Here is a 12,334-nt window from a genome sequence, read left to right on the forward strand (position 1 = left end):
TCTGAAAAAGTTAGAGAAACAAAAACAAAGAAACATCTTCCTAACTACCTCAATTACTGAACTCCTCTAATCTATTATAAATCACACTCCAAGTGGCAAGGCACACCACATAGAACATAACAGCATAGTACAGGCCCTTCGGCCCTCGTGTTGCACCAACCTGTGGAACCAATCTGAAGCCCATCTAATCGATACTATTCCATTCTCGTCCATATGCCAATCCAATGACCATTTAAATGCCCATAAAGTTGGCAATTCCACTACTGTTGCAGGCAGTGCATTCTATGCCCCTACTGTTGAGTAAAGAAATTACTTCTGACGTCTGTCCTATATTTATCATCTCCTCAATTTAAAGCTATATGCCCTTGTGGTAGCCATCGCCATCCGAGGAAAAAGGCTCTCACTGTCCAACCGATGTATCCCTTTGATTATCTTGTACATCTCAATTAAGTCACCTCTTAACCTTCTCTCTAGCGAAAACAGCCTCAAGTCCCTCAGCCTTTGCTCGTAAGATTTTCCCTCTCTACCAGGCAACATCCTACTAAATCTCCTCTGAACCCTTTCCAAAGCTCCCACATCCTTCCTATAATGCAATGACCAGAACTGTACGCAATATTCCAAATGTGGTCACACCAGAATTTTGTACAGCTGCAGCATGATCTCATGGTTCAGAAACTCAATCCCTCTACCAATAAAGGCTAACACATTGTATGCCTTCTTAAAAACCCTATCAACCTGGGTGACAACGTTCAAGGATCTATGTACCTGGACACAGATCTCTCTGCTCATCTACACGACCAAGAATCGTACCATTAGCCCAGTACTCTGCATTCCTGTTACTTCATCCAATGTGAATCACCTCATACTTTTTCACATTAAACTCCATTTGCCACCTCTCGGTACAGTTCTGTAGCTTATCTATGTCTCTCTGCAACCTACAACATCCTTCGTCACTATCCACAACTCTACTGACTTTAGTGTTATCTGCAAATTTACTATCTTTCTGTGCCCTCACCCAGGTCATTTATAAAAATGACAAAACACTGGACACAAAACAGATCCTTGTAGTACCCCAATAGTAAGTGAACTCCAGGATGAATATTTCTCACCAATCAGCATTCTGTCTTCTTTCAGCTCGCCAATTTCTGATCCAAACCGCTAAACATTCTCAATCCCATGCCTACTGTGGGGAACATTATCAAACACCTTATTGAAATCCATATTCACCACATCAACCGCTTTACCCTCACCCACCTGCCCTCAAAGAACGCAATAAAATTTGTGAGGCATGACCTACCCTTTACAAAACCGTGTTGACTAGCCCGAACCAACTTATTTCTCTCTAGTTAGCTAACCATGTTAGTTTTTTTTCGTTCTTAACACAATAGGCCTAGCTGACCTAGTTAGAGAGATTTCAGCTGCTACTGGTATCTGTTGAGCATTTCTAGTATCTCCAGTATTCACCTTCATACATAGCACAATGCTGGACTTATTTCCTGAAATTGTGAACTGAACAGCTAAAATATTAGTGTGCAGTACACAAGAGTCACTCGACATTAAAATAAAGCCTCAAAAGGTTGTACTCAGAGATACTGAACCTTTCAGTAGCTTAGCAGTCAGAGACACAGAGGCCAGCCCATTTTCAGTGATGAATAAAACTGGCCAAGATCACAAAATGCATTGGCTGCAAATTTCTATGCCATTTAATGCTGTCACAAAATACTAAAACAGGTCTTCATAGAGTTGTTCATCATATTCTTATATTCCAAGGCTGTATACTTCTTGCAAAGAATGGCATTACAAAGGTAGAAGCAGCTTTAAAAAACTAAAGCATATGTGGATATTCATAAAATACCTGAAAACAGCCCTGGTAATCCCTGACATGATCCGTAATTAGAATTTAAAATACTGTACATTAAAATCCCTGGCAGTATATTTTATAAAATTACATTGGTAATATCAAAAATCAAACATGTATTCAGTTATATAAACAAAACAAATCTGATGTGTAAGAATGACTAAAAACCCACTGTACACAAATTCACATTTGAAAAATTGAGACTATGCCTGAAGGGCAGATTTCAACAGTACTTTGAAAATGAACATTACACAAGAAATTATTCTTTCTGTAACACCAGACTTATTTTCACTCATTACCAACCCTACATATTAAAATAGCATTGACATCCACATTTTTTTTTGACGGTTTCAGTAAAATATCAGCTCTGCCACATACTGTTGAAATGAGGTCTTAAAAGAAAACAAAAACTCAAACATAGTACATGGTCATATGACATGGAAGCCTTGGATCCAAATGGTTCAGTACTGGTCTGATGATTATATGCATTTCTTTTTCATTTTGTTTCTTGGAGAATTCTTCAGTAAGCTCCGGAGTTTGAGGTAAGTTCCAGTTGCCTCAGAAAGATTGTCATACTCAAAAGGTGTAATTCCAGTGGCAAATTTACTCATATCAGGGACAGAAGAAATCCTGTTTTCCTCTCTTGCTTCTGACACAGTATCACTAATGATGGATCCTTGTGTTTTCTCTAAACATACTTGGTTCTCTTCAATGAATGTTTCTGGCATTGAGGTAGAATCTTGAATGGTTCTACTGCCTTCGATTTCCATTCTGGAATTTTCTGATGGAGTGTTGTTTTCCCTACTTAAAGTGGTTGGTTCATCCTTGAAATCAGCTAAAGATGCTTCAGCAATCGGACTCCTCATATTATTTTCAATTGTTCCCATTTTGTCATTAGATTCAACTTCCATGTGGTTGTCAGGTACATGCATTGCTGGTGAGGAATTTGCAGAATTCTTGATTAATGGTGAATCACAAGGACCTTCTGTCTCACTATTTGTACTTTCGGTCTGTTCCAATTCAGCCCATATCAACCGTTGCTGTTCTTCTAACTCTTCTAAGGACAAGACATCAGCATCCAAAGTTTTATTAGCATTTTCAGTAGCTGAAGCTCGGGCACTTCCTCCTTCCAATAAATATCCTTCTGGAGAGCAATATGAAGGCGTAGAGGAAGAAGTATCTTTTGGAAGTGGAGGTGGTGTTGGAGTAGGTGGTGGAGGTGGGATAAACATCGGTGGTGTGGAAGGTGGTGTTCCTTTTGGTAGAGGAGGTGGTGACGATGTTAATGGGCAACCAGAAGGTAAGGGTGGTAAAGGCTGAAACTGTCTTGGTGGTGTGTCTGAACCTACAGAACAAATACATCGAAGATAATATCCAGTAATAAAACAACCCTCAGTTAGAAGTCAATTTTTTTCAGGATAGCCATGCTTCACAAGTAAATTTGCTTTATCAGGAAATAGGTAACCAACTCTTAATGATAACTGTTTCCAATACTGTGCTTCACAAAGAACAGTAAAGTTAGCTTGGTATTGTGGACTAAAATCATAAGATTTATGTCAAAAATATGTCTAAAAATCATAGAACAGAATGAAAAAGAAAATCAGTGCCACTAGTAAATATATATTGTACTCAGAATAGATCTGAAGAAAAGATGGTCCACGCTCTTCTTCAGGAATAGCATTATGTTAAAATAAAAATAAAATGGTGTGGTGACTGGGAGAAGAGGGTGTGGTAGAGGCTGGGGAGTATTGATAAAATTGACACAAAGGGACACAGGACTTCCTCCTACCATCTTCCACGTGTAACAAGGTATATACTTAAAAACACTGCAAATTAATTGTCCCAAATTTGGCTCAGCTTCTGAGAATGTGGATAAGAACTAAAAAATAATTGGATAATTGTGCTTGAATTTTTACTCAGGTATATATGACAATTTCACATCTCAGGACGTAGGCAAGCAAAAAATAAGATCTACAGATCCACCAAAGAATCTCTCCACAGTACATCAGCTTGCTTTACGCTCCTTGATTCTCTTATATTCATTCAACCTATCAGAGTTTATGGTACTAATATAGTGGTGAAGGAAATCTGAAATAAAAACAAAATTTTGTAAGTAAAGAACCAAAGTCAATGTTTTAGGTTGATTACTACAACTGGAAACAGTTAGAAACACACATGAACAGGTTTTAAGCAAATACAGAAGCATTGAAAGTTTGAAGGGATAGGGGAAAAGAAAAGGAAAAGTCTGAGTTGACGAAAGTGGGATGGGAAAATAGACTCAGGGAAGGTCAATACACAAGTATAAAAACAAACAAGGAGGGAAGAGGAGAAGGAACGAGTGAATGAACTAGCTAATGTAAGTGTAGTAACCTTGGAAGATGCAAACAGATAGCTGGGAACGGGAACAGGGAAATGGCAGAATTTAAAAATCAATATTTTGCATTAGTCTTAACTTTCCTTCTAATTTTATTACCAGTAGCACAGGCTTATGAGGGCCATGCATGGCAGTGACTTCCAAAATCGCAAGTCAATGCCACAACTGGCTTGCCGACTTCAAGGTTCTGCATAGGATAATCAAAGAGGCTGTGCACACAGTGCAGCTGAGAAGGAATGTTGGACACCACTGCTCAAAAAGGGAAGAGTCAGACAGTAGGAAACTGTTGGCCAGTTAGTCTGAATTTGTTGTTGGGAAAATGCTCGAGTCCATTATTATGGAAGAAATAGCAGGATATTTAGAAAAGCTTAAAGCAATCAAACTGATTCAACATGAATTTGTTCTGAGGATATAACAGGCAGACCAGTAGATATAGTGTATTTGGACCTTTGGAAGGCAATTAGATAAGATGCCACATATAAGGTTATTGTACAAAATAGGAGCTCACAATACTGGGGGTAATGTATCAGTGTGATTGAGGATTGGTTAAATACACAGAAGTCAAATAGCTGGAATTAAATGGTCTTTTCCAGATTGGAAAGAGGTAACTGGTGGAGTGCCACACAGATCATTTAGGGCCTAAATTATTTCCATTTATATTAATGATCTGGAAGAGGGGGAAAGTGTAATGTATTCAAATACAAAAACACATGACAGGACATGTGATGAGAACATAAGGAATCAGTGATGGATCCAGATAGGTTGAGTGAGAGAGTGTGGTCAAAATCTTGGCATAGAACGATGCATGAAAGAAAGCGTGAAGTCATGCATTTTGGTGGAGAGACAATCAAAAGAGAGACTAGGAAAATCTCAGAAACCTGTAAAACCCCAACAGGAGTAGAAAGGGTACATGCAGGAATGATGTTGCCAACAATTGGACAGTTCAAAACTAGGAGTGATAGTCTTAAATCATTTATCCCATATCATTAGATTGTGATAGGGAGAAATTTCTTCAGCAGAGTGTGATAAACCTGTGGAACTTACTACCATAAAGCATTGAGGCCAAAGCATTGAATGATTTTAAGAAGGAGCTAGACATAGCACTTGGGGTAAAAGGGATCAAAGGATTATGGGAAAATAAGGTAATGGCTTTTGAGTTGAATGAATGGTGCAGCGGAGTCAAAAGGGCCAAGTGGCCTACTCCTTTTTTCTATGCTCACACTAGAGAGTATACACAGGTGGTTTATGTAGATGTTACCAGGAATGAGGAATTTCAGCTGTGAGAAAAAGAGTAAATAAGAGGGATCATTTACTTTGAAACAGAAGAGGCTGAGGGGAAATTAAATTGTAGCATATGAAACATGAGGAGCCTCTATAGAGAAGAATGGAGAGACCGATTTCCCTTATCGGAGGGGCCAATATCTAGGACTGTAAATTTTCAGTAATTGCCAGAAGGATGGGAAAGAGGAGTTGAGGAAAAATCTCTAACCTAGATGGTAGCAGGTTTGGAACTCTGCCTAAAAGAGTGGTTGAGGTAGAGACCACCTTTGCAAATTTATGGATATTAAATACTGCATACTGCATTGTTACAGGCTAAAAAAATTGTAAGTAGAATTAGGCCCAATAATTTCTTTCTCAGGTAGGGCTGGATGTGACAGGTGGATCTCTCGAAGGTAGAAGTAGATAGTGTAGATTTGGAGAGAATTTTTAAAAAATGATAGGATTAGAGAATCTGAAGTTGTGACCTGAAATTGTTGATTTAGAAATTGGTAAAATGCTTAACTGAATAATGAAGTGCTGCTCCTCAAACTTGTAGTGAGGTTCCTTCAAATACAACAGGGAGCAGAGGTCAGAATTGTAATGGAACATAGAACTGAAAAAGAGTAGATGAACGGAGGTTTATGTTTGATGTCTGAAGAAAGGAAACTAGGTCACCTAATCGGTGTATGACCTTCATGACGTCGAAAAAGCTGGATGATAATCCACTTCATTTAAAATTCAAGTGAATTGCTGTTTCACGGAGAAAGTGTGTTTAAGGCCATGGACTGTGGGAAGTGAGGAGCTAAAAAGACAACAATTCCTGTGTTTGTATGAGAAAGTGCAGTGGGAAGGAAAGGCAGTGCTGGGCGATGACTGAGAAGTGGACCAAGATGTCACAGGGTACCTAATATCGTAAATGCAAATCTGACTACGAAATGGCCTATTTATTTAACATGAAATAACTTTTTTGTAATGAATGACATTAATGTAGCTAAGGTTTGAATATCTTCTTCAATAAATATATTTGAAAACAAGGCATTTCCCCGAGTTACTCTAGTCCATATTGAAAGTAGAAAACAAGCTTTTTTTTTCCTCACTTAATGAAATGCTATTTTGGAGACAACTGATAAGCAGGGCTCAGCAACTGCAGCTGCAATTGGAAGTTCTGCGACCAGAAACATCCAAGTCAACACCAGGGAGATTTGGTTCTTCATCCGGTGCTATATAATTTGACTGATTAATCTAACAAAACATACTAGGGTGTTTAACAAGAAAGGTACCAATGAAACTTTGACACCAACAATAGAAGGAAAAAGTAGGATAGCTAACCAAATGCTTGGTCAAAGAAGCAGGTTTCAAGGAACATCTGAAAAGGAGGAAAGACAGAAGTGTTTAGGGAGGGAAACAGCTGAAAGCATGCTTGCCAATGGTAAAATCAAGGATACACCAAAGGCCAGTATTAGACAAGCAGAGAGACTGAAAGAGGAGGAAGTTGGAGAGATAAGCAAGGGCATGGCAATGAAAGGGTATGACAGGTTGAGAATATAAAAATCAAGACGGATAGCTAGTGTGAATCAAGCAAGGACTGACGGGTGGATTGGACCAAGTTTGGTGAGTTAAGCTACAAATCAATGTCTTGGATGGACAAGTTTTGAGTCAGGTATGTTTGGAGACCAGCCAGGAGGGCGTTGAAATAATCAAGTTTAGAGGTCACAGTAGTGTGGATGAGTATTTCAACAGCAGATCAGTTGAGACAGCAGTAGAGTTAGGCAAATGTTTTATAAATGAAGGCAGCAATTTAATTGTATAATTCTAGCATTACAAGACATCTGCCCAGGCCATACTGAAATTGTGTATACAGTTTTGATCACAGCATTAAAGGGAAGATTAATTGCTTGAAAAGTTTTACAAGAACTGTTGTCAGGGCTTAAAAAAGATTGGATAGAGGAGGGTTTTTTAATTTCAAATGGAGGGGGCTGAAGAGTAACTTAAACGAGTATAATATAATGAGAAGTTTGGACGGAGATCAGCTTTTCCTCCCACAGGGATCAATTATCAGGGGGCACAGATTTAAGGAGATTGTGAAAAGGAATAGAGGGGACATGAGAGAACAAAAATCTTTTCACCCAGCAGGTGAGTGGTGTCTCAAATTCCCTGTTGAGGCACAAGCACAAACACTCAACCAGTTTAAAAATGAGCCCAGTTCTGCAACTGAAGTGCTGCAGTCTGCAAGCGACAGAAGCTTAAGTGGAATGAAATGGGCATCTACCTCACTCAGCCAAATGGCCTCTTTCTGTGCTGAAACGTTTCTATAGTTTCCTAATAGAATAGTTGTATGGTTGGAAGTTCATCTTGGGGTCAAATATAGCATCTTGGCTATGAGTAGTCACGTTCAGCTTCAGTCAATTCCATGCAGAGATACGGAAACAAAGACCAGGAATTGGAGTGAGAGAGAGGAATCAAAGACACACTGCTTTCACTTTCCTAACATACTTTATCCAAAATGGTCATTTCCAACATAACTGCCCAGATAGGGAGATCCAGTGGTATATCTGAAGAAATTTTGAGCTTCATCCTTCACTTGATAACACATTTGCACTCAGCAATAAAGGATCAATAGGGATCAGTAATGAGAATTCTGTTGAATTTGTTTTTTTATGTGCACAGCATCCAACTTATAACTGCCTATCACGTGCTAAATATGAGATCAGTTAAAAAATGGCTTCCAACATGAATCTTCCTTGATATTCAATTACAGGAAATTTCTGCTTGTTCACACCTGACATTAGAAAAGCAAGATAACAATTAGTGATAGTGGAGAGGTGATGGCGTGAAAGACAGTTGTCAGCGCACATTTGGAATGAGATGTGTTTTTTGGATGATGTTACAATGAGACAACATGCAGATGAGAAAAAGGACAGAGGGAATCAATGTTGGATTCTCAGGGATTAAACTCCCTTTAGGAGAAATAATGCAGGAGTGGCAACAGAAGACATTGTTGGTGCTTCTCTGCAACAATTGATCAGCCGAGGACAGCTAATAAGGGGAAAATATGGATATTGAATGATTGGTTCCTAGGGACTACTGGTGATCAAGGGGATGTTTTATTCAAATCTATGGATCCCTGAAGTTGTCAGCACAGACAGAGAGGGTGGTGAAGTATATAGGATTCTTGCCTTTATTAGCTGGGACATACAATACAGGAACATGGATGTCTTGTAATTTTATAGAGCATTGGTTAGGCCACTGATGGATTACTGTGTGTAGGTGTGGTCACCACAACCAGATGGACATGATGCACTGGAGAAGGTGTAGAGGAGATTCACCAGGATATTGCTTGGGATGGAAAGTCTCAAGTTATGAGAAAAGATTAAAATAGGCTGGAATTGTTTTCCCTGGAGCAGAGGAGGCTGACAGGGGTATCCGACTGACAGAATTACAAGGGGCATAGATAGTGTAGATCATGAGAATCTTATGATCCTAAAGTCTAATCTTGCCCTCATGACAGACATGAGAAGATCAGATAGCATAAATTTCCGTGAGGATAAAGCAGTATAGAGGAGATAATTTTTTCACCCATAGGATGGTACAAATATGAAACTTGCTGCCTGAGGTGGTGTCAGAGGCAGGTACGCTTGCAACATTTAAGAGGGACCTGGATGAGCATTTAAAATGCCAGGACTTAGTAGGTTTTGGATGAAGCACAAGTTAATGGAAATAGTTCAAGGAGAATTTGGCTTTGTTTTCTTCAAAGTTTCTCAATGAGCGTCACACCGCTGTCTGTGGGGACAATTATTCCTCACAGCAAACTGACCCTTCTTGGCTCTTTAACAAAATTTACCTACATTTCAAAAGCATTAATTTCTAGTTGTACAGTGTTCAGGCAGTACTTTCTTTCAACAAAAACAAAGGGTGCCTCAAATTTCTGTCAACTATTTTTAATGTATGTTTAAATTTTTACAACTACACAGCAAAATATTCTAAAATGTACTGAGAAACCAATTGATATCTTGACTTTCATTTTCAAAAACACTGCTTTATCTTTGCATTGGTTTAGAGAACTATAACTTGTTTCCAGTTCTCTGTGTGATATAATTCATAACATAGCTGGGAAGTAGGCAAACTAAAGATCAGCCATGTCATTTCAGGAATGCACAGAAGATCAACTTTGGTGTTTTTCCACTCCCCTTCTTTATTTCATTCGTTAAAAGCCAGCACTCATGAGGAAATTTCAATTTCAACACAGACTTCATACAGTCTTTGAAAACTTTTTTTGTAGAAGAAGCTACCACTTTATCGTGATTATTTTGATAGAAATCATGATGGAATAGACAAACATATCTAATGCTATACCTGAATCTATGTCCATATCAAAAGAATTCATATCTATTTCTTCAGACTTGCGCTTCTTTACACTTCGTAGGCTTGAGTCAACATCTGAACCCCTTTTGTTTGTACAGTATTTAGCCTAAGAAGAAGAAAGATTACCATTAAGTTATATAAATTTTAAAAATATTTTTTCTACTTTATATCAATGGTTAAAAAGCAGAATTAGTCTGAAAATTGCTCCGCCCCATGTCTACCTCTTGTTACAGTTCCATGCTGAGGTATAGTTGAACATGTATTTATTGCTCTCAGGTACCTTACCCAAAATGGCCATTTTCAACATCCGTGCCATGATGGTGAGCATCAGTGGACTATTTAATTAAGGAATTTTCAAGCTTCATCTCTTTACCTCATATCAATACATTTGCACTTTCCAATAAAAGGTGGTGACATGGTTAAGTATTGGGAATTCTGCTGAATTTATCTCCTTTATGTACAGCATCCAACTTATAACTGCCTACTGCATGCCAAACAGGAAATCAGTTTCTTAGGAAGCAAAAAAAAAAGATTCACCAGTGAATCTGTCCTGGCTGATTGATTTGTGGCAACAGTCCCATTTTTGCTCATAGTTCAGTTTTTCTACTACAAAAGGAGTAATATATGAAAACCTCAGCATTAAACATATTAAGTACGATCAAATGATATCTGACACTGAAAATATTTCCATTAGTTTTTTTTTTCCATCCATTTTTTTAGTTTGCATGAATTACACGGTTTTTATAATGTTTCCTTTTAAAGCAAAAGGCATCATTTATAGAGATGAAGCCATGTAAATCTGGCAGCAAACAGCTGAACTTCAGGAAACATTTCTGATGGCTCAGAAGCTAATACAGAACTGAATCACTTTACTTGAGTTGTAGTTTTTTTTGTTATGTTTCATGGCAAGTTATTCAATTTTTGCCAATTGTCTTTATATTTGTGAATTTGGAATTACCCATTCCAATTTTTTTGAAAGACGTGATTGAAATATCTGGATTCAATCAACATTATAAAAAAAACAAGAGCAACACATAAGATGGTGAAATGCTAAACTCACCATGGGATAATTAGCAACCAATTGATGTGCAAAATATTCCTTGAGATGATGGGTTTGCATTGGAATTGAACCATACTGCCTCCATTCCTATTGACACCATGAAACAAATATCAAGTCAGTTAGAAAAAACAACTTTCAGGCACATAACAGTACATAAACAAATTAGGTATGGAACAAAATCACTGAGGAGAGCTATTTGACCTGCTTTATTTAATTACAACGTTTTCTTCAAAATGTTACATTCAAAACTTTATATCCTGAACCAATAAATATAGTTATTCACACAAGATCTTCCACAGCTAACACAACCTCAGACTGGTGGTCAATAAGGAAACGACTGTGCAGATACATGATGCTTTATGACATTTATTTGATGTTGTGGGTAAAATGTTTGAATATATAAATACTGCAAAATGTGAGGGGACACCAAATCGGATTACTTTCAAAGCATCTAATTACAGAAACATCCAAACAGCTGATAATCCAAAGTTGTTCTATAAAGAACCATAAAGAGAGAGAAAAGGTCCCTGCAAGGACAAAATAAAGACAGACAAAATAATATTTGTTAAAATGTTAATGTTGAAGTTTTGTGGAAGGCATATACTGCTTAAACAATGATTGAAGGATCCCATGTTAGCTCAGTTGATAAATACACAAACTAATTACAGTATTTAACCATAAGAGTCTGAAAGATGAAGTTTTAATTCCTTGGTTAGCCACTCTAAGCTAAGAACACAATGAATTTTGAAACAACAAAAAAGATAAAAACTGCAGACCAAGATCTCGCTTTTCGTTGTTCAAGTATTTGCTTTGGAAAATTGACACAATGAAAAGAATGAGGATGCTTACAATGGGCCAGAAAATGCAAGTCCAGATTAACCAACACATTTATAAACATACATTCAAATTAAGTTATTCAATAAGATCATGGATGATCTGTTAATAAATTCCATTGATAGCATTCTATTCCCTTGCCCAACAAGAATCTGCCAACCTCACGTTAAAAAATAGTCAATGACCAGGTCTCCGTTGCCTTTTGAAGCATGCAGTTCCAAAGGTGGACAACTGTCAGCTTTCCATTCATCTGCTTTCCATTTTTCTGATTCTAGTCTCACTCCCAAGGTGACATCTTTCCACATGTACCCAGTCAACACCATACAAGATCTTGTAAATTTCAAATCATGCTACCTTCACCCTTCTAAATCAGTGAAAACAAACCCAGTCTGTGCAACCTTTCTTCAGAATACAACCTGTTCATTCAAGATATCATTATAATAAGAATCCAGTGCATTTACTTCCTTGAGAACAAAACAGCACACAGTATTCAAGATGTGATCTCACTAATGCCCTCTGTAAAAGTTACGATGTTACCCGTCAGTTACGTTGAACTCCTCTTATAATAAAGGACAGTATTCTATTA

At 37.8% G+C, this 12,334-nt stretch overlaps 1 protein-coding gene across 1 annotated transcript in view; it reads right to left on the reverse strand.

Moving 5' to 3' along the window:
- Positions 1-1,676: 1,676 nt before the first annotated feature.
- zcchc8 (zinc finger, CCHC domain containing 8) overlaps positions 1,677-12,334 on the reverse strand; it is a 28,580-nt gene continuing 17,922 nt past the window's right edge. Inside the window, exons 12-14 of the mRNA XM_043715766.1 lie at positions 10,915-11,001; positions 9,846-9,960; positions 1,677-3,203 (exon numbers count right to left, since the gene is read on the reverse strand). Coding sequence (XP_043571701.1) covers positions 2,338-3,203; positions 9,846-9,960; positions 10,915-11,001 — 1,068 coding nt within the window. The 3' untranslated portion in view covers positions 1,677-2,337. The remainder of the gene's footprint in view (positions 3,204-9,845; positions 9,961-10,914; positions 11,002-12,334) is intronic.

The sequence above is a fragment of the Chiloscyllium plagiosum genome, chromosome 25, assembly GCF_004010195.1.
Source record: "Chiloscyllium plagiosum isolate BGI_BamShark_2017 chromosome 25, ASM401019v2, whole genome shotgun sequence".
NCBI lineage: Eukaryota > Metazoa > Chordata > Chondrichthyes > Orectolobiformes > Hemiscylliidae > Chiloscyllium > Chiloscyllium plagiosum.